This window comes from Pongo abelii, chromosome 4 (genome assembly GCF_028885655.2).
Source record: "Pongo abelii isolate AG06213 chromosome 4, NHGRI_mPonAbe1-v2.0_pri, whole genome shotgun sequence".
Taxonomy (NCBI): Eukaryota; Metazoa; Chordata; class Mammalia; order Primates; family Hominidae; genus Pongo; species Pongo abelii.
The window spans coordinates 162,423,969-162,447,391 of record NC_071989.2 but is presented as its reverse complement, the minus strand read 5'-3'; the positions used below and the strand labels follow the sequence as shown (position 1 = coordinate 162,447,391).

The 23,423-nt window shown below is 41.4% G+C and overlaps 1 protein-coding gene and 1 long non-coding RNA gene across 10 annotated transcripts in view; one reads left to right on the top strand and one right to left on the bottom strand.

Annotated features, from left to right (window-relative positions):
* LOC112133366 (uncharacterized) overlaps positions 1-18,225 on the top strand; it is a 135,779-nt gene extending 117,554 nt beyond the window's left edge. Inside the window, exons 5-6 of the long non-coding RNA XR_010140059.1 lie at positions 17,074-17,230; positions 18,129-18,225. This is a non-coding gene — a long non-coding RNA (uncharacterized LOC112133366). The remainder of the gene's footprint in view (positions 1-17,073; positions 17,231-18,128) is intronic.
* The window catches only part of GRIA1 (glutamate ionotropic receptor AMPA type subunit 1), a 375,656-nt gene that overhangs the window by 76,323 nt on the left and 275,910 nt on the right, over positions 1-23,423 (bottom strand). For all 9 annotated transcript variants that reach the window (XM_054556113.2, XM_054556112.2, XM_024247249.3 and 6 more), the window contains exons 12-13: positions 19,549-19,747; positions 13,806-14,053 (exon numbers count right to left, since the gene is read on the bottom strand). In XM_054556113.2, the coding sequence (XP_054412088.2) occupies positions 13,806-14,053; positions 19,549-19,747 (447 nt within the window). The remainder of the gene's footprint in view (positions 1-13,805; positions 14,054-19,548; positions 19,748-23,423) is intronic.

The following is a 23,423-nucleotide window of genomic DNA, read 5'->3' as shown; positions in this document are numbered from 1 at the left end:
AAAGTGCTTTGAGAGTAATTCTGGACAAATTCAGATAGCTGGATTGGACTAGGTAGCATGACTAAAGCTCACCTCTGCATTGGCACATGCACTACCTAGGACACTTCACCACTTTGTGGAACCCTAGTCATCTTACAAGCTTCTGATGTATGTTGTTATCTGCAAATACTCCTGCAGTAACTCAAGGCAGAATGGACTGAGCCTTCTGGTCCCACTGTACTTTCATGTTTTATCACAGCAAACTCATCATTCCCTTACCCATCTCCACTCATCTAATCTGAGCTCTGTTGGCAGGAACCCTGCACACTGCACAATAACTAACACAGTAGCTGCTTCATAAATGTTTGTTGAATGAAGGAATACTTTTTAATTTCTGAGATAAACCATAGGGGTTACTTGAACCCCTCAAAACTGCACAGCAGTTTTAAATGTGCAAATATTTATTTCTGGCCCTTTAAATTTCTTCAGGGTTCTGTGAAGAAACCTGGTTAAGATCAGTGGATACAGCCCAGAGACCTGGATAGGGATCTGAAGTATGGCTCCTCCAACAGGAATTCTAGAGACAGCAAGCATTTCTAAGGCATGTGTGATGCCTAGCCCACCCCATATTGTGAGAAGCAGGTGTCAACAGTTCATTTGCAGCTCACAGTAAACCACATCTGGTCCTGTAATGCAGAAGCATTTGTCAGCAGCAGCAGGTGCACAGGTCTGTGTCAGATACCTTGGAGAGGCTTGACAAAAGATAACAGAGGGAATGAATGAAGGTCCCCCCGCAATTAATGGAGGGAGTGGAAACACTATTCAGTACAAGAGCCAGCTCACTGGTCTCATCTCAGCCACCCCTGGTTCAATGAAAGGAAGAAAAGCTGGGCCAGTTCTAAGGACTGCGTGAACAGGATGCAGGGGAGGCCAGCAGGTCCATTATTTTCTTGTGGACTTTTAAATACACAGGGTCACAATGCTGGAGAATTCTCCCCTTCAGTGACAGAGAATGGCTCCTGAGGAAGAGAAGAAAACTCTGCTCCTGCAGGTCTCCCACCTCCAGCCTGATCCTGCTGGCACTCTCTCTTCTTCCTCTCCCTTTCCACTACCACCTCCAGCCCCTTATCTCTTGCAGCTCCACTGTATCTCTCATTTATAATCGGATTCCATGAGAGGTTTTGTTTGAGGAAGTGATTCCCTGCTGAAAACAGCAACAACAAAGATTGAAAAAGAATGCATGAATCACCCTTCCCTTCACTCCTGTATGGTATGCTTGTATGCTTGCAGTGGCTTTTCCTGAAATAACTTCCTCCCCATCTTCTGCCTGGCTATTCTCTCTACTGGTTAAGGAACTCTTCAGGGAATGCTGCCTCCTCCTAGAGGCCTTCTTAGAGCTTTCACCCTGGGGACGGGCAAGATATTAATTCTTAACTGCATGTTTTCCTCACTGTGCCTTGTTTATTTATCTATTTATTTTTATGGTACTTCCTGTCTCCTTTATATTAGCATTAGTTGTTAGTGGGTTGTGCCTTCTCTTTATCCTTCTCTCTTAAATGTGATCACTACTAAAAAAATTGTATAGTTTATATAAAAATTGAGATTTCTAGTTTCTTTTGAAAAATGAGAATATGTGACAACATTCCTACATGTCAACATTAGACTGGAATGAGTGGAGGCTGTCCCGTCTAGATAAGACACATACCCCTGTTCACTAGTCTTCATCATTTCCTGCGATCTTCAGTGTCAGCTTTCATTTATAGCATTGTGTAATTGATAAGAGCATAGACTCTGAACTTGGACTATCTGGGTTCAAAATCTGCCTCTGCCACTTACTCGCTGTGTGAACTTTGACAAGTTAATTAGTCTCTCTGTGCCACTGATTCATTATCTGTAAAATGAGATTATTAATAGTACCTACTTCATTGGGTTCTTGTGAGGATTACATAAATTAGGAAATGCATATGAGAATTTAGAGATTGCTTGCTATAGATAGCAAGTCCTCAATAAATATTAACTATAATTATTATTTACCATAGTGTTTGTACTGTGGATTTGTTTCTTAGAGAAATATTATCTGTACTCACGACTCTATTAAAAATGAGAAAACCACATAGGATTTACCCCTGGCCCATTTTACTCATCTTCTTTACCTGGCCCTGGGGTGTTTGAGGTTGTGGTGCCTGCTCTAGATGATGAATCTTGGAAGTGCTAATGTCATAGTTTATTCTTCCTTGTTTCCCTTAAGAGTACTGACTTGGCATTTTGAAAATATTACACTTGGAATGTTGGTAGAATTAAATTGCATGACCATGGTCATGTACTTGCATTTGTTGCCTTTAGGATGTTTATTAGTAATGGCCACAGAGACCTACAAGTTGTTGGTTTAATTTGTGTTGTGTGGTCTATATAGTAGGACTAGTATTTTCTGATTCTCCATGAATCAGACAGACCAGGCACAGCAACTGATTTGATTATGTTCTCAGAAAGTCACCATGTACATCGAAGTTGGCTGGGTAGGAACTGGTCTATGTGATAAGCAATCAGCAGGAGTTTCCTGCATGCTAAATTCTCTGCTAGATTCTCTGGGAGAGCTGGCCTTTGCTTTGTTGACCTGGAAATATGGGTGGAGGGCAGAAGGAAGCAATACAAGCAAAGATACAGGAGTGGGGGAAAGTTGTGTTTGTGGGCCACAGGGAGACTGGCTTGACTAATGCAACTATTTTTTTTATTATCATTCCTCTAAAGGAATAAATTTTATTCCCATGGGAATAAAGAATTTGATTAAGAGGTCATTGTGCTCTTTGTTTACTAGATATTTGTTCTGAGGAAGGATGAATAACATATGCAAATTTCCCTGCCTGATTTTCTTTGTTTGGGGACTCTGCTGGTTTACTGTGTGAGAGGAAGTTGGTTCCTTTGGTTAGGATTCACCTGGGCTTTTGCCCCTTTCACTCTGAGGAACAGGCTGATTAGATATGATTGTTAAGCCATGATCTTAGCCTGTGGGACCATTCACAAATGTTACAGATGGCTGGGAATTTCTCAGCAGGGGTTCAGCTCAGGGCTACCCCTTATTCCTTCCTTCCTGCCTGCCCTCCGAGACTGGGCTTCTCAGACACTGGAACTTTCTACCTTCAGGCATATAGATGGATGCAGTGTGGCTGTTAGCTGAACATTTGGTATTCTGAAATTTCTGCCATATTGCAATGTTAATAATCCTAGTGTGGTCTAGCCCAGAGAAGGTAATCGCCACTCATTTGGGTCATATACTCACACAAACAGAAGAGATGGTGAGTGTGGAGGGCCGAAAGGGAAGGAGAACAGGGGGAAAAAGTGGATTCATATTCAAGAACTCCTCATACACCATGAACTCTTCATAAGGGATTCATTGTATTCACAAGACAATCTTGTGACTCTTATAGGAAGATCTCAATGGGAAGATGAGAAAATTAAGCTTCAAAGACATTAAATAAGGATAATTAACACTTGTCAGTCATTTTCCTATGTGCCAGGCACTGTGCTAAACACTTTGTATTATCTCATCTAATCACACTTAACAACCATGGAAATAAATGCCAGAGTTACCTCCAGTTTTTTACATTTGGTGAAAACTAAGTCTTAAGGAGATGAAGTCACTTGTCCAAGAAACAGTTGTTATTAACTGGCAGACCTGGGATTCACACCAGTCTTGACTTTAGGGTCATACTGCAGCTTGCTACTTTCTCAAGATCACGTGGGTCATAAATGCGGGAGGCAGAATTTGAATTCAGGTCTCAGGAACACCAAAACACATTTGCTTTCCAAACCCATAAGCCCCAATGGCAGAACTGAGAAAGATATCCAATCCGTCTCTTTCCTGGTCTTCCTTTGTATTACAGCAGCTGCCTTCCTAGAAAACGCAAAAGACCTAGCAAGTCTGAAATAAGTTGCTGATGGGAGGGAGAGAGAGGAAAAAAAGGGATGCTATTTTTTACAAAGACAGCCTCTTAAAAGAAAGCAACATACAATTTGTGTATCAGCAGGAGGAGCAGTACTTCAGCGGGCAAATCACAGCCTACACTGAGCTGCTGTTCTCACCTAGGTAAAGGCCATTCATTTCCCTTATTTATCTTCCCAGATACATCCCTGCCACCTCGCTTTCACCACCTTCCTCCTCTCTCTCTTTAATGTGTTGCTTCGCCATTTATGAGCTTCTCAACCAGGCATTATAAAATGGAGCTCTAGGCTGGGCATGATGGCTCATGTGTGTAATCCCAGCACTTTGGGAGGCTGAGGTGGATGGATCATGAGGTCAGGAGTTTGAGACCAGCCTGGCTAACATGGTGAAACCCCGTCTTTACTAAAAATGCAAAATTAGCCTGGTGTGGTAGTGCACGGCTGTAATCCCAGCTACTCGGGAGGCTGAGTCAGGAGAATCACTTGAACCTCCGGGAGGCAGAGGTTGCAGTGAGCCGAGATTGCGCCATTGCACTCTAGCCTGGGCAAAAAGAGTGAAACTCCATCTCAAAAATAAATAAATAAATAAAAAATGAGCTCTAACCAGAGTTAGTGCCCATTTGTCTTTGTGATTTCACCAGAATCCTCCAAAACAAATAAACAGCGTGGATCTGCAGCCTAACTTAGTGCTTTAAGACAGAGTGCTTGGTTTGTGGAGGCCACCTGACATCTCATGTCCCCTGATGTTTTCCCTGGATGTTTTGAGGATGCCACCTTTTAAGGCAGTGATGCGTGTCTTTATTAGCACAAAGGTGGGCTGTGGAAAGAATGAGGATTTCAGAGTCAGGGTTTGTACCTAAGCTCTGTTCCACAAATCACTTTGAGAACCTGGGTAAAGCATTACCCTCTGAATCTTAGTTTTTTAAACTATGAAAGGGAAATGATAATATCTAAATCAAAAGGTGAGGGAAGGATTAATGTATGACCATCACAGGGCACTGAATGCATTGCCCAGCACATCATTGGTATAAAATGAATGTAAGGCTCCCCTACCCCACCCTCTAAACTTATGGCACAGTTGGTTTAAAATGACCTGTTTTGGGAGGGGGGAGGGACAGCTTTAGGAGATATACCTAATGCTAAATGACAAGTTAATGGGTGCAGCACACCAGCATGGCACATGTATACATATGTAACTAACCTGCACATTGTGCACATGTACCCTAAAACTTAAAGTATAATAATAATAAAATTTAAAAAATGACCCGTTTTACATTGCTGAAAGAAACAAAAAACATATAGAATTTTCAGGAGCATAAAAATCTTTAGGGATGTTTTTGGTTCAATCTGTCATGGACAAGCAGAGGAACCTTAATATGCATCAGATGCACAGTTTTGTATTTTTATGTAGTTATAGGGTAAGACATCCACCTGTGATATGGCTCTGATCCTGTGGTTCCTTATCCCCCACAAACACAAATGGTGCAGACGCAAGCAAGCATTCCCTAGGGAATTCAAATAGAGCAGAAAGCAAGCTATTTCCCTGATAAACCTGTTTTCTTATTTGTATATTGGTTGGGTAGGACCAATGCTATTTGTGTGTGTGTGTGTATGTGTGTGTGTGTGTGTGTGTGTGTGTGTGTGGTGGGGGGTAGGGATTAAATAATCTTTATTATCTGAATAATCATCCCTTCCTCGTAATTTACCTCCTTACATCTTTGAGAGGGCATTCTTGCCTAATGGGTGAGAAGAGGTCTGGAATCAGGTTGAATTACGTGATGAAGGTGAAAACAATATCACCTCCACGGTGTTGTTAGGATTAAATAAGATAATGCACATCACTTCTTAGGAGTGCCTGAGATGAGTCAGTGTTCAATAATGTTAACAACAAGTCTTATCACCACCCGTAAAATGCTAAATAAAGCGCTTGCCACTCCTTTGTCTGGACTTTTGCACCAGACTAGTGCACCAGTCTCTTAGGAAGCTTTCTTGGTACTCTCTGTAATGCATCCCACATGTCTTGACCTGAGAAAGCTTCTCTCCTTTGCAAACCTCCAGTCTCTATTGAAACACACACACACTCTCTCTCTCTCTGCCTCCCTCCTGCCTTTGTCTCTCCCTCCCAACCTCCCTCACTCCCAACCTCCCTCCCATTTTTTTCTATCTCCCCTTTTATCCCCCCATTTCTTCCCTCTCTTCCTTTCTCTTCAGCTCTTCTGAGGATGCAAGTAAATCCACCCTCTCCACTCAGAGGGCTTTGTCTCTGATCAGGCCCGACCTGGGTCACAGAGTTCATGGGGTTACCATGACAACAAGCATCCCTGGCTATCCATCAGGAGGCAAGGACCAATTGAAAGGGACTGTCATTTCCCTGGGACATACTGTATTTATCAGCAGCAGCAGGCTCTGCACCAGTACTATACTATGGGAAGACAGGCTGTTACTTGTGAGTGTGGGAGGGAGGGAGAAAATGAAATATTAGAGCTTTATTTTTTAGCATGTTCTCTGTGGGGGAGGACCACAAATTGTTCTCAGAGACGTTTTATTTCTAATGCAGCCAGTGTGTGTGAGGGGGATGAGGGTGGGGCTCATGTGCATTTCTGATGAACACAGTTGGTTTTACAAAAAAGAAAAAAATAAGTTCTTTGGCTCAAAAGTGACTTTTTAGTAGGTCTAACGGGAGGAGGAGAGGGGTAGAAAATGAACACTAATAAGTATCCTCTGTAACGGGCACTTCATACTATTTCATCAGATCGTCAAAGCAGCTGCACAAAATTATTATTCCAATTTTTCAGATAAGAAGACAAACATTTATGACGTTCTAGTGACTTATCCAGCGAGGTCAAACTCTGGTAAGGTAACAGGCCTTATACTTGAGTGGAGGTGATCTGACTCCAGGAATTGGGGTTGTGAACCATTCCATGAGGATTCCTGGTCAACCCCCATCATATTCATCCCCCTGTTCCTTCAGAGCCTCCTCCTCATGTTCTGCCTCATCAGACCACTAGCACATCACCTCCCTGACCTCTTTTAGCCCTCATTCCCAGAGTGGACTGCTGTTTACTTATAACAGAGGTACCTGGGGGACTTGTTCAAATTGCACATTCCTGGATCTGCAAAATCAGAAGTCTCAAGAATTAGAGTTTAGGAAGGGGCATTTTAAACCAGCTCCCCTAGGTAATTTTGATACACACTGAAGTTGGGAAGGGCTCTTTAGAGCAATCGACTCAATGCCACACAAAAAAGCACTTGCTTATTTGTTTCCCAATTATTTTCTGGGCCAATGTGATTCTCTAAAAGAAGAGAACTCTCTACGGCCTTCTGTAACACTCAGGTTAGCATTAGGCAAAAAAAGGATTCCAGGGAAGGCCTACTGGACTGTATGGAAGATACAAGCATGTTTTATCATCCCAGTGTGGGGGATGAGCAACTAGGAGGAAACCCTCAGTCCCTGAAAGTGACAGCCTTCCCTACAAAACCTTGGTGATACCTCTTCCTGACTCACAGCCTTAACCACCCTCCTTTTCTTTAGCCAGATGCCAATATACACAAGCAACTTTTGCTAGATATTTTCCAGCACAGGGTTGTGTGAAGAGAGAAAAAATATACTCAATGGGAATGCCGGTGAGGCTAAAATGGTGATGAACAATTTTGAGCTCATGTCATATGAAAAAATTGATAAAGGCCAGATATAGTCAATGCCGCAGGGAGTAAGTAAAGGTGATCAACAGCCTTCATCATTCTTGCTGGTGTGCCGGAAAGCTTGTGTCCTTTCCAGGGATGCCTTTCTTAACCAGGTAGGCATTTCAGAGGTAAAACTGAGATGGCAGCAGTTATTCTGTTTGGGAGGTAAATCCCATATCTTTCCATTTTCTGTCCTTGCCAAAATCAGTTTGTACCCAGTCAAGCTTTAGGCAGGAGCACAAAAGCCCCAGAGAGCTTACGTAACAGACTTCTTTTCCAAACTTCCCAGCTTTAAAGTGAAGGATATGACTAGTGACGAATATAGAGCCCACCGCTTCTCCCACATGTCTTCATCCCATTGTAACTCATGACCACATTCATTATCTCCTACCAAGATGACCACAACAGGTTTCTAAATGACTTCCTTGCCTGTGATCCTCCTCTCTCTGATGCGCATTGCAAACCACTGCCAGGGTAATCTCCAGGAGCCTGTCCGATCATGTCCCTCCCTGTCAATGACCTTCAATGGCTCCTACTGACATAGTAAAACATGCAGAGACATTTGAAATTCTTCACAATATGACTGTAGCCAATCACTCCTACCTATTAATGAATTCTCTGGTTAAAGGGGACCCCTTGTTGTTCCTGAAAACAAGCCCCATGTTTTTTTTTTTTTTCCATTTCTGCATTTGCTCTCTTTTCCCCTTCAGCCCCTAATATGAAGCATCCTCTCCCCACTTCCCATCTATCACAATTCTTCCACCATTCTTCCACAATTCTTCCAATGGTGGAAGAATCCGCAATCCTTCCACCATTGCAAATCCTCCCATTCAAACGTTGACTCTCCTCCTTTTTTTTTTTTTTTTTTGAGTGTTTCTGGCTCTCTTATGGCATTGGTAGGATAATAGGTATCTACATAATTCTGCTCATGAGCTGTACTTGATGATGCATTATTTAAGCACTGGGATTGCATCTCTCACTGCCATTCCCTGCAGCATTATGCACAGTGCTTTGTGTGAGAAGGTATTTGGAAACCAATCGGTGAAGCTAAATGGAAAGCACAGAGAGTGGGTCTCGGACCTTCCTGGGTGCCAGTTACCCGGTAAGCTGCATGGTGAAGCTGTACTGCACTCCTGCCCCCTTGGCCCGTACATCTGGCATAAACAAGAAACATGACAGAAGACAAACATGTCATGATCACAGAGACCAAAGAAGGCTCCATGTAACCACAGTCACAGTTAAAGACCAGACTTTGACCAATGTCCTGATTAGGGTCTAACTCTTAGCAGATCCGTTAAACTCCTGGCAGGTAGTTTGTGAAAGAGAATCATCAGGTGACATTTTAACTGAGGCCAATCTGGTGTGGATTCTTTCTTGGGTTGATAAAACATGGGCTATGCCCCCTTACTTAGGAAATTTGAACACATCAAAGGAAGTATTCATCATAACAAAGAAGACATTTCAGTTTAGGCTAGCAAGATACATTAAGTTGGCACCAAAAGGGCCAATAGATCGTAATTAGTGGATTTACCAATTGCCTTTCCCTAGTGAGTGACATTGGCTGCATAGGTCTTTATCTACAACCTGAGGGCTTGTGAAACATAACAGCCCCTCTCCCACCCTAAAACATGCAGTGACAGCCAACAAACAGCATCTGTTTCAAAGAAACACCACCTGTCCAAATGGAAAATCAAGGATTGAACCACCTTGCTTCATCAGAGTATTTGTTTCCAGAGCAGAAGAAACAAACAAACAAACAAAAGCCCCATTCTGTCACTAACACAGCTTTTTAACACTCTATGGGGACCATGGCCTGGCTTCTGCCAAGTAGACTTGGCAAGTTTTGGAGGAACATTTGGGCCTTAGATGTCAGTTCTCTGATCTTCTGAAGCATAACTGGGTGATCTGTCTTGGAGAAATCTGGAGCTTGTTCTAGGCAGGCTGTAAGAGAGTGAATGCCCCACAGGCACAGTGAAGTCTGGCTTTATGGAGAGCAAGTAGTGGAGGAGGACAGCCAGGAAGGTCCTCTCTTGATACAAGTACAGGCAGTAAGCCTGGAGGACATCTGCCTGTGAAAGCTGCAAAAACCCTACCTTTGATTGGGCTGAAGAGAAGTTTATAATAATACCTGGAACAAACTCAAGCACTTTTTTGTAGTGTAAACACTTCCAAAGAGTTTGCAGCCTTGTGAGTAGTTAAACAGTCCTTTAAAAAAGTATTTTTTATGATTCAAAATAATTTGAACAAAATTGGATTTCTTCTGCCAGGTTATCTTTAAGCATATATCAGCCCCTCTTCAATGGGTCCAAAGGAAGCATAAATGTCTTTATTCTTCTCCTTACTGTCCACCTCTGTCGTGCAGAATGGTTTCCTGGGATCAAGTCAGTGGATCTAGGATTGCTGGAGCAGGCAATGTGTTTGTGGTATTTGGTTTGCCATAACTCTTTGGAGTTTGACCATGTCTTGGGTCAAATGGCATCATATGGGGTGTGAAAAAAAGTTATAATGGAAACTTGGCTGGAGTGTGTGTGTGTGGGGCCAGGGGGAGGGGGGGTTGGGGTGTAGGAGAGGCGTGGTTACTCATATTTTCTGCAACCATTCTTCAATGGTGTGTTTTGTGGAACCTCTATATTATTGGTTGCTAGCAGTGTTCCCTTTTAATGCACAGATGAGAAGCAGAATCCCATTAAGGGTAGAGGAACTTTCCTAGGCCAGACACCTGAGGCCCTTTTAGGATGAGCGTTACTCTTCTGTTTTTGAATCAGGAATTATGATGGCCCCATGACTACCATCAGGGTTGCACTGGAGAGAAAGGAGCACTATGGGAAGACAGGAGCATATGATCATCAGTTGGGTGTTCTTGACTTGCAGTTCAGTCGTCAGTGATCTGTATTTGAAACATGTTGCTTTTTCTTTTCTCTCTCCTTTTCTCTTGCTCTCTTTTTTGAAATCAATAAATGGCTTCTTATATGTTTACAGAGATGTGTGCAGAAGAATTAGTTTTTTCTTTACTATGAAGCAGAATTATTTTCATCGTTTGTTCCAGAAAGTGTCTTCCAGCAAGCAAATCCATAAAAGCAGGGTTACTCCTCAAAGGAATGGTGCTGGGTGTGTTAAAGTCGGTGTCCATTATCACCTTTTGCCTTCAGAGTGGTGAGTGGTTGCTCTGGACTTCAGAGGTCTGGTTTTAATTCCCAAGTTGGTGGTTATTTGGCCCATGTGAATAGGTGCAAAGAACCTGGCCCAAGTCCAGTCCCCTGCCTTTAATGGTGCTGTCATTCATAAAGCCCAGTGCAGCATTAGAGTGAGTTACAGCCATAGGCTCTGAAGTCAGACTGCCAGGGCTTGAAATCTGGCTTCTACCTTATTAGCTGTGTCAACCTGATCAGGCAACTTAACTCTTACTCTGTTTCCTCATCTGTAAAATGGAAATAATGGTACTTCATAGTCATGTTGCAAGGGTTATAAGAGATAATGCATTTACCACGGTGAGTGGCACTTAATAGGCACTGACTCAATGATGGTTTTTATTACAGTGGAAAGTCATATGAGTGCCAAATGGCCTGAGTTTTAGGTTCATGTCACTCCAGTATTTCCAGTATCAGGAAATATACAGTATTTCCTGAGTTGTTACCTTGTTCCAAGAAACTGTGTGTGGGATGGGATGACAGAGGTACTCTATTGATTGGACAAATTATGTTATGTGTCTGTGCTTTGTTTTCTTAACTTCACATCCATGTATTTATGTGGACGTCCTTGACTCACGAAACCTTCAGTAAATTGTAATATTGCTGTATCACTGATGTTCCTGGAACTATAAAAACTCATTCTCTACTTTGAGTCTTTCTAGGTTGATGATCAATAAGTTTCTGAGATAAAAGCCTCTTCCTTGCCAAACACTATCATCTGAATCCCCTTTGAACTTTGCTCAAACTTGTAAAGAGTCTTTTAGATTCAACTGGGCAAAAACACGTGACTGATAAATACCAGGCAGTTTGATTTGTCTTCATTAGTTCATATTCAATTATGTCTACACTTCTCCAGGTATCTTTATTCTCTCAATTTTCCGATAATTACTTAAAGTTCTTCAAAGTATTTTCATTCCTCTTCGAATAAAGACAAAAGTTCTTTATAAAATTATTCCCCACCTCACCCTCCAATCTCAGCTTAAACATTTCTCCTCTGTATTATTACCTGTGTTCCAAGAACACTTAGTGGCTTTTGGTTAATCGACTGTGCAATGATTTCTTGCCTTATAATCTTTGCACATGCTGTTTATTCTGCCTCAACTACTCTTTTCTTCCCTTCTCCTCACTTCACTTAGTTGACTCCTATTAATCTGTCAAACTGCAGCTTGAAAAACACATCCTTGGACCTGTCTTCCCAGCCATGCCCCACTCATCCTGCAGATCAAATTGAACCTTTTTATATCTGGGTGTTTTGAGATCTTCTCTTTGTCTTTATTGTTCTGCTTTCAGTTGAATCAGCTGCTGATTTTTATCTATTTATTATGCTTAAGACTGATTTTCAAATCTGAGGATTTATGCTTTCCATAAATTCTAGAAAATTTCTTTAAAATATTGCCTCCACTTCATTCTCTCTTGTCTCTGTCTGGAACTCACAGCAGACTCAATTTTTTTCTTTTTCATGTCTCTTAAACTCTTTGTTACATTTTCTTTTCATCTTTCTGTGTGTTATTCTGGGGGATGTCCTTTGATTCCCCCCCCCCCCGATGTTTTAGATTACTTTTATGTTTTTAGTTGCACTGTTAATTGTTGCTCATGTAGATTGTCACATAATTTATAACTTTGCCTTGCTTAGCGTAGTCCCAGAATAATAAGCTTATGTTTTTAGTTCTAGTTTTGATTTGTTTTTTCTTTTTGATCCTAGGAACTTCTTAACTTGCATTTAAAAAGCTATTTGTTATATCTTATCCAGCATATCTCATTGTTTCATAGTGAGAATTTTGTTCCGCTGCATTGCAGGAAGTAGATGTCCTCTAGGTCCCCTTTTATAGACTGTCCTAGTATCTATTAGAATTGTCATTAAACATTAATTATTTCTTTAATGTCTGTCTTTCCTGCAAGAATGTAGTGGCGTGGGGACAGGGACTATGTCCATCTTGTTCAAAATTGTAGCTCCAGCTACTAGCCCAGTCCCCAGAACAATGTTGGGGCTTAGTATTATTAAGATAAATGAATAAAGTGGAGGCAGAGGTGGACCCGGATGTCATATCCAGATGGGTTAGGAATCCTTCTCCATCATTTTGCAAACTTTATTAATCTTTCTTACCCTTCCTGAAATGCAACTCTTCCCCTAAATGATTTAATCCTTCTGTAATTGACATAATGTCTCATAGGTGACTTCACAGTGTACTGTTTTCAGTGACCTTCGACGTAAATTATACCATTAGAACTCACAACCACGTCAGACCTAGGAAGGGCTGGGCCAATTATTCTCCCTCTACAGATGAGGAAACTGAGGGCTGGAAGATGATATGTTTTACCTTTTGTAAGACAGTCAGAATTAAATCTAGGTATTGTGACTCCATGTCTACAGGACTCTTCCTCAGCTGTTGAGAAGGAATATCAGGATTTCTTTTTGTGAAAATAAAGTCCACTGTGCTTCTTTACCAAACTGTCTATATCTTGCTAAATAAATCAGGCTCTAGGTAAGAATAGGTGCTACAATTAATTTGGTGCTATTCATTAGATGCTATTTCGATTTCCACAGCCAGAGTCTCAGGACTCGAAAGATTTGATTTTTCATTTGGACAACGTGTTTATGTTTCTTTTGAGACAAACATTATAAACCACCTTCTGTCAAAGAATTCAGGTTGCTGGAGAACTCTGTTCATAGCGTTATTGGATGCAGGGGTGTCTGGTAAAGGATGGGGTGTTACAGATCACACGACAAAAGCACAAGGTTCATTGATGTTTCACACACTTGGAGGAGGAAGGTGAGGCATGGGGAAGAACACATGGGCAGTGACAGTCACAGCAAGCTGAGGCCCCCAGGTCAGTTTCCAACCTCAGGGCTGAAGATCTTGGGTGGCTGGAATCTTTCAGGCCCATAGGTGTTGAAGAAGAGCCCCCTCGACAGCTTGCATTGTGGCATTGGAGGCTTGTAGCAGACACAGAAGCTTCATTCCTGAGATAGGGAGGGGAGAGGGAGTACCAAGGAAGCAAATCTTGGCTACTTACCTCAGGGCAGACCCCTTGGGTGTCGCAATGCCATAGCCTTTGGAATCCAAGTTACCTCCCACCTTCATGGTGTCACATGGTTTCCGCTGCTCAATGTACTCATTCATGGTGGACTCCAGGAGGTAGGCATATTTGCCTTTGGATTTCCTCACTCGAATCATTCCCTCCTCTGTGGTCCGCACAAAAACTGATGGCTCTGCTGACTTCATGTATGTCCACATCTTCTCAAACACAGCAATTTTAGACCTCTGGTAGGGACAGAAACAAAGCTGGAATTAAGTGTGCTTGGAATTGGGGTCAGCGCACACATTAATGAAGAGCTGTGTGTAGCTTGATCACACATTCATGAGCGAGATTAGCTCAGGAAGAAACAAATTATGAGTGATTGCAAAATAAGAGGCTCTAATTAGTACCAGTAGGTTCCAAAGTACAAATATCTTGCAAATTCAGAATGAACAGAATAGCTCAGAATCTTTTAATTACTTCTGAGTAATTATATTCCTCCTAAACAAGGGGAGAATTAAGAAACTGGGGCCCTGCCTGACTTTTAAATACATTAAAGGACCTATCTATTGTTTAATAAGGCCATATTTATACTAACCAGAAGAAATAGAAAGCTGAATATCAGTGGAATCTGATTTCATTATTGGGAAGAAAACACGGAAGAATTTCTGGATCATGGGTAGACCTGTCCTCAGAATGTATTAGGTTGATGCAAAAGTAATTGAGGTTTTTTCCATTACTTTTGATGGCAAAAAACCTCAATTACTTTTGCACCAATCAAATATATTGGTGTCTAATAAAGCTGATAACTTGGGACCAAATATTGTCATCTACTTACATTTAAAAACCTTCCAAATATGGCCCACCTGCCTTCCGTATTTCCCCCTAAACTCACCTTGGGCCTTCTCCCCTTAGGGACTTTGCTTGGACTGTTTATTCCACTTGAGATGCTGGTTCTGTCTAACCAAATCCTTGTTTCATAGAACAGAATAAATCCTATGTATTTGGAGTCCACCTCAGTTCCAAAGGCAATGGTTTTTAGACTCTAGTAGGCACCATTATCAAGTACATTGATTGTAAAAATGCATATTCCTTAGCTCTAAATCTAGAGATTCTGATTCAGCAATTCTGAGGTGGGACCTAGAATACATCTTTTTTAGGAATTGTCCCCAACAGGTGATTCTGATCTGTATGGCCTGTATGGTCCTCACTTTGAGAAACAGTATTGTGAGGGCTGATACTCCTATGAGACATAGTGCCTGGGGCACTCACTGGATGGCCAGGCTAGACTGCTAGGATTGCAAGTCATCTCTCCTTGTATGTAGGTCTCAGGTATGTGGAAGCTACCTGAGGGAATGTCTTCCCTCCTGTGGGTCCTTCACAGGGTATAATTGAGTACCTTGCATATGGTAGGCCCTTAGTCAGGGCCCATGATCCAGGACCATGATCAAACTTCTCATCTAGCATAATGTTTCTAAATGGTGACCTTCTCCCAAAGGGTAGATGTATTTTAGATATACTAAAGTCTGGCTATTACAAATGTTTTCTAAATGGACAAGTGTTAAATACATGTAACAGACTACTTTTTAAAAATAGTTGTTGCTAGAGTCATATATTCTATATAATTCAGTTGTTAATATAGATTTCAGATTTATTTAATATAAAATTATCATTATACATGCAGCATATCACTTTTTTCTGTACACAAGTATCAGGTTTATTTCCTTGATATTAGTGCACGTCAAGTGTTGGTAAGATATTGATCTACAATTGTCATTTGAGCCAGCTGATCAATAAAGACATTCAGGGCCCAGGAAAATCATAGATCTTGAGGGAAAAGTAAAGGAAATAGTTGCTATTAAAACTTCAGTTTTAATAGCCTATAATTAGATAAACTATATCACTCGTTTTACAGTCTGGTTTACAATTTGGAAAGGACACTGGACTGGCTGTGAGGAGCCCTGGATATCAGTCTTAGTTCTACTTCTCACTCATGGTTTTGTTTATGGAGAGTCCCTTCTCTTTGGGCCTTAGTTTCCCCATCCATTCCATAGGGAGTTTGGGCATTATAATCTTTAAGTCCCGGGCTAGCTTGAAGTATCTGATTCTTTACCTGAAGATACATCATTCAAGCAACAATGTCAATGTGAGAAAGAAGAAGAAAGAAGGGGGAAAATGGAGGGAGGAGTCCAAGGTTAGGGGAGGAAATACCCAGAACTAATCATAAGGTCTGCCAATGTATTTAATATTCTCTCACAGGGAACAGGAAAATGTATAAATTCAGTTGTGACCAGATTTGCAGATAATCTTCCAGGCACAAATCAACAAAACACACAGCAGGGCAATTGCAAGATGCAATTTGACCTGACAGGATGGACACAGCAGGGAACTGGGCTGTTGACAGGCAGAGCTGAGGAGCCTTCTGGGCAACAGTATGCAGAAAATTAATATGTCCTCTCAGCCTCACCCCAGTGCCCCAAATGTTAAGGCTGTGCACACAGACACTTGAGATGAACTATCAGGAAAATCTAATCTCCAGGATTGTGAAGGTAGCATGAGTGGCAGGGAAGATTGGAAGCGTACTCAGGGTATTTGTTCTAGGATCTCTCCTATCATCCGCAGCTCCCATGACCCTTCATATATCTTAATTAAACTGTCGATGGAGGATTAAGCATCTCTGGGATGGGGCTGCCAAGAAGCTCTGGGCTGTCATGGGGACAAGAAGCCAGCTTTTTCAGAGACTGGAGTAGAAGAATTCTTGTCTCACTATTCCCTCCTTCTGCCTTGTGGGGGTGGTATGTAACCTTATCTCCCCACCCACCAAACTCCTGGTGGGATAATTATCCAAGGTCAGAGTCACAGAGGTGGAAAGGCTTATGCATGGGACATATCTTGGCAGCACTCTCCTTTTACAGGTAAAGAAACTGAGGCCCATGATGTGGCAATAAACTGTCCAATGTCATGCAGTTTGTTAGTGGCAGAGCCAAGAGTTCCTGATCTCCTGATTGCACACATTGTGCCTTTCCACTGCAACCAGCTGCCTCCCTCATTTTAGGCTTTATATCTTATTAGCTGAAAGACGTTGGGTAAGTAGCATAACCTTTCTGAGCCTCAGTGTTCTTCTTCTGAAAATGGTAATAATACTGTGCACTTCACAGTATTGCCATGGAGATTATGTGAGAACACAGGCATAATCCAGTGCCTGGCACAAGAAGGCATTCTATAAGTAGTGCAACGACTACTAATAATTATGCCTTTTTTTCAGGTTTTACTTTAGGATAGGAATGCCTCATACCTGGCTTTCTTGGTACCAGTTTCCCTTCCTGTATACATGAGAGAGATTGATGTCAATCAAAGAATCCTTTCACACAAGCCCAGATGTGACCTCAAAATCTCTAGGCAACCACTACTGACCTGTCAAAGTAAGTACATGGACTACAACCAATTTGTCACCAATGTAGTAGGCCTGGGCACAGAACTTGTAGAATATGCACTGTCCTGGTTCCAGGTTCTTAACTTTGTGCTGTGGACAAGAGGCAGTAATATGTCAATTGACGTAGCGATTAACAAGGACTTTTGAAATTTTAAATCCCAGCTGTGCCTCTCTTTAGGTAGGGTATGACCATTTTCTTCTCTGGGCCTCAGTTTTCTCAACTATAAAATGGTACAGTTAGACTAGATGTGTCCACAAGCCCAGCTGTCATCCTGAGTGATCTTTTTAATAATGTTTGTCAGTTTAATGACAGCACCACATTAAGACCATGTGGTTCAGTGACAGGAATACTTGGATTGGAACAAGAAAACTCAGATTTGGTACCCACCCCTGACACTTGCATCAAAATAATTTCCCAAGTTTTAATTTCTTATCCGCAAAGTGGCTGCCACAAATACCTCTTCTGCCTGAGGTCACAGGTGAAACAAAAATGAAACCATAGATGCAAAAGTACTTTGAGGACTGGTGCATGTTGTCTATACTATAAGGATGAGAGCATTGTTAAGTGAATTAGATGGTTCCCTAACTGCATTAGCAGGGGTTGGGGCATAGGACAGGCTTTATGGACAAGTAGAAACAGGCACCTTCTTCACACTTTTGTTGCAGGCTAAAAACGTCAGGGAATTGTAATGAGATTGTAAGTGGCTTTTTTATTAACTGGCTAGGTGAGCTTAAGCAAGTAATGCCTCTCTCTAAAATGACAGGCTCTGACTAGGTGACCTCTAAGGCACCTTCTTGCTCTGATACATTGAAAATTGATGATTTTAGCCTTGGAGTTAGGATCAATGATGCTTAAGGCTTTGTTCCCTTTCCTGTCTGTCATACAGAATACAAAGCCCATGGTCAAGAACCTGCAGCACCTCCCACAGTGGTTTATTCGGGACCTGGAGTTTGCTCCGAGAAGTTGTAGTGAGATAACTAGGTGAGTCTGTACAGGATCCCTTCTCTTTTGCCTGAGGCAATATGGCAGCCTGCTCTCTCTGCTCCTTCTGCTACTAATTAGCTGTGTGATCTTAGGTGATTACTTTTAATTTTCTGATCTATAAAATGGGGACCTATCCTAACTCTGAGCTATAAAATAGGGACAATCTCTAACTCATCTTTAATGAGAGGATTAAATGAGATAATTCGTGTAGGGTGTGCTTAGCACAGGACCTGGTTCATATGTAGGCGGTAGCAAATGTTTCTTATTATTCTTATTTGATCCATATATGGTAGTTCCATGTACTGTTTCTTCAACTCCTGGGATAAACATCCCTAAAGGCCAGGGAAACCACAGGTTTTCCTGCTTCTGGGCATCTGTCCAAGTTGTTCCTTTTGTCTAGGATGTACTTAGCCTACTCAGGTCTGGCCTGGTTTTGTGATATCTATAAATGTTTACACGTCTACCCTGTATGGCTTCAGTCTCTACCCATTCTTCAGAATGACTCCCAAATGTTTGCATTTCCTTGAAGTCCTAATGGTATATGGAACCTCCATTGATTGTTCCTTGTTTTGCCTCTAATTTTAGATACCCTATCTTTTTTAGTCTTGTTAAGCTCTGATATAGACATTGTTCTCCTCATTATATGGATGAATGGAAATGGTGTCACAGAGGCTAAGTGCACAGAACAAGTAAGGGATGGAGCCGGGTTCTGGGCCTCCATCTGCTGAGCTTGAAGGTTGTGCTCCTAAGCTCTCTGCTCCTTTGCTTCCGCTCACTGTCTCCTGCCAAAACACATCTCACTACCTCCACTCCCACTTCACTTTTTCTCTCTCTCCTGGCACCATTTAATAGATCACTTTTTCCAGTTATTTTTTTCCCATATACTATCCTCTTATTCATCAAGTCAACAAACATTCACTGAGCTCCTTCTATGAGATAGGAGGGGACACAAAGAGCATCAGGTCCAGCTGTTGTCCGTAAGCTGTTCCTAATTGATTACTAACTAGAGTATAAGGTTTCCATGAGAACAGAGAGGAAATTGTATTTGATGTCTTTTGCAGCCCTCAGAGCATTAGCACTGACTGATATAGGCAAGGGATCTAAATCAATGCAGGAGCTTTGAAGCTTCTACAAATGTAGAAATGTAGATTTCTCAGGGGGGTGGTAGAAAGCTTAGAAATGTCCTGAGTTTCCCTGACTTACAGTCAGTTAAGCCCTTGCTCTGGCTGCCTGTTATCTCAGGCTATATAATGAGAAGGACATTTTAATGACAGTTGTGGTTCCCTTTTGTGAAAGTGCCTTGGGACAAAGGATGTCCCTACCCTGAAGAACTCCTTAGTAGATCCTGCTTCCAGCGTCCCATAGGCAATTTCTGTCTGCTTCGCTAGGTCCTCTGCACTCTCAATGGGAGACACCATCCTCTCCACGGTCAGGAAGGCGGCCAGATTGGCTGTATATGAGGAGATGATGATTAAGGTGAAGAACCACCAGACGCCACCAACGATGCGACCAGACAGGGACCTGCAGGCCAAAGGGAAGAGGCATCAGCAGCATGGACGTCAACTGTGGAAGGCTCTGGGGAGGGACTGAGCACTGGTCTGGGGCTTGGCAGCAGAGCAGTTAGGCCCTATTGCACCCTTCTCATCTGTCAGCAAGATGTGAGAATTCAAACGTTAGAGAGACTCCATATTTTGTTCCTTATTACGGACATGGACCTGTGGGGTTGCTGTCTTTCAGGGGTGATAAAGCCCACATGCACGTATTCACACTCCCTTTTACACATATATAACAGCAAGACACATGATGACAAAGACACAGATATGTCAACACTTGCCCACAAAAATCACAAATATGCATAAGCAATTACATACACAGCAAATATTTTGTGCAAACATGTATGAATGCAAATGCATTTATACACATGATGCAAACATTTGATCGGTTTAGACATGTTGTCAGACTGCCTTATTATTGCTCTCCTGGCTGGCAAAGGCCGCCAAAATAGTGGACTAGAAGGAAAGGAAGGAAGAATACATTGGAAATAGAATCAGAATAGTCATAGTCCAGCCATTGTGGGGAATGCCACCATTGGGTGCAGACACAATTCTTTCCCCCACTCACCCAAGGAAGATAATTTGGTTGAAATAAAAAGATAAAAAAAGGCAAATACGATAATCAATTATGAGGTGAGAAATGTATCTTTGAACTTTTTAGATTGCTATTCCCCTCTCTTATCTCCCAAACAATGAAGAGAAACATAACCAGCCGAGAGTTCCACTGTTATATCTCTGATCTGATAGGATACTTCCAAGTCCAGGGCTTCCCAAGATATTACAAGATGATTTGCATGTGACTTGTGATGATTTTATGTGGTGAGCAGTTAGGGCATCAAATCATAATGAATCCTATGGTGGTAAAGTTATTTGTATTTCATTTCTCTTTCCATCCTGTTCAATTTATCAAGGAATTGTTATTCTGGAGCCCCTGTACCTTTAAGCCCATTCTGACAAGTGCTCTGACAGCCTCAAGCTCAGAGCCTTCAATAGGTGACAGTGTTTAATTGAAACCCTATATTTAACAATCAGAGAAATCACCAATGCAACCCATGAGTTTTACCAAGAAACCCAAGAGTCTACTGTGCCTTGGGACAGCAGTACACAGGCCTGTTGGCTTGCTCTGTTGTTCCACACTGCTTGCAAAACCCTTATCTGTGTTGACCTTGTATGTGTTATTCCTACATCCCTTGACACTTCACTTTACCTTGATTTCTTGGAGATCCCTTTTCACTCTAGGCAGATGGGATTCACTCCAAGAAATCCAACAAATATATGTCATTGCTTGCTATGTGGAAAAGAATGCTCCTAGGCGCTTCACATGGAGGGGAAAATAAGAGAGAGGAACACTTGTTGGAATGGATGAGACCAGGAGAGTGGAGCAAAGCTATGTCGCATGAGGAGCAGTTGCAGGAACAAGGAACACTTAACCTGATGAAGAGACTTGAAGAGACATGTTCACTGAAGAGTTGGCATGAGGCTTGTACTATGTGACCTGATTTAGGAGAACTTTGTAGAAGTTTCAGGAAAACAAATACTACTTAAATATGAGGAAGATATTTTTGATGGGTAGGGTGTGCAACATTGAGATGGCTATCCTGAGAGTGAGAGTGTTTCTCCATTTTTGAAGGTGTTCAACTAGTGAACCATTTACAGAGATATACTTGGTGGTGACTCTTGGTCCCCCAGGACACAAAGTGCTGGGAATGCAACTCTAAGGAGGACAGAGAAGGGGTCAAGCTTCACATGGGGTTAGGGACCAGTTGCTTCCTTTTACATTTTTCAATTTATGAGATTGTGTGATTTAAAATAATAAGTAGGTAGACCAGGATATACGAATTCCATTAAGCGGTCAAGCAAGATAGATACAAAGAGGCAAAATCACTCCCCCAGTGCCCCAGAACCAGTGCACAACAGGTCTGAAAATCATACCAGTCTTCACACAGAACTATCCCAGTGCTCTTTTCATCTTAGTAGGTGGCAGATACAAGTGTTGAGGTCATTCGAAGCTGCAGCAGCTTTCCCAACTCTGGATGACCACAATGGCCTCTAAACTGTACCTCTTTCCTTTTTATAATTTTATTTTGTTTTCAACTGACACATAAAAATTATAGATATTTATGGGGTGCAGTGTGATGTTTTGATATATGTATACATTATATAATGACCAATTCAGAGTAATTAGCATGTACATCACCTCAAACATTTATCATTTATTTGTGGTGAGAACATTCAAAATATTATCTTTGAGATATTTTGAAATATACATTATTGTTAAATATAGTCACCCTACCATGCAATAGAACACAAGAACTTATTCCTTCCATCTAACTGTGCCTTTGCAACTGTTCACAAATCTCTTCCCATCACCCCTCCTCCTCACTTCCCCAGCCTCTGGAACCACTGTTTTACTCTGTACTGCTATGAGATCAATTTTTTTAGATTCCACATGTAAGTGAGATCATGTGGTATTTGTCTTTATGTGCTTGGCTTATTTCACTTAATATAATGTATTCTAGGTCCATCCATGTTGTTGCAAATGACAGGATTTCATTCTTTTTTATGGCTGAATACTATTTCATTAAGTACATATCACTTTTTAAAAAATCTATTCATCTGTTGATGGGCACGTAAGTTGATTCTATATTTTGGTTACTATGAATAGTGCTGCAATAAACCTGAGAGTGCCAGATATCTCTTTGATGTACTGATTTAATTTCCTTTGTGTATTTACTCAATGGTGTGATTGTTGGATCATATGGTAGTTTTATTTTTAATTTTTTGAGGAAGCTCCATAATGCTGTCCATGATGGCTGCACTATTTATATTCCCACCAGCAGCATATAAGAGTTCCCTTTCCTCACAACCTTGCTAGCATTTGTTATTTTTTGTCTACTTCTTAATAGCCATTCTAACAAGGGTGAGGTGATATCTCACTGTGGTTTTGATTTGTATTTCCCTGATGATTAGTGATGTGGAGCACTTTTTCATACACCCTGTTGGCCATCTGTATACTTATTTTTTGAGAAAAGTCTGTGCAGGTTTTTTGCCCATTTTTAATTAACTTATTTGCATTTTTGCTATTGAGTCCTTATATATTTTGAATATTAACCTCTTGTAAGATACATAGCTTGCAAATATTTTTACCCTATTCTGTAGCTTGTTTCTTCCCCTGTTGATTGCTTCTTTTGCTATGCTGAAGCTTTTTAGTTTGATGCAATCCATTTGTCTATTTTTGCTTTTGTTGTCTGGGATTTTGAGGTTCTGTTTAAAAAATCCTTGCCCAGACCACTATCATGAAACATTTCCCCTGTTTTCATCTAGTACTTTCATAGTTTTGAATCTTATATTTGTGTCTTTCATCCGTTTTGAGGTGATTTTGGTACCTAGTGAGAGATAGGGATCTAGTCTAATTCTGCATGTAGATATCCAATTTTCCCAGCACCATTTATTGAAGAGACTATCCTTTCCCCAGTTCATGTTTGTGACACCTTTGTTGAAAATCAGTTGGCTGTAAATGTGTAGATTAATTTCTGGGTTGTCTATTTTGTTCCATTAGTCTGTGTGTTGTGTTTGTTTTAATGCCAGTACCATGCTGTTTTGGTTACTATAGCTTTGTAGACTATTTTGAAGTCAGGTAGTGT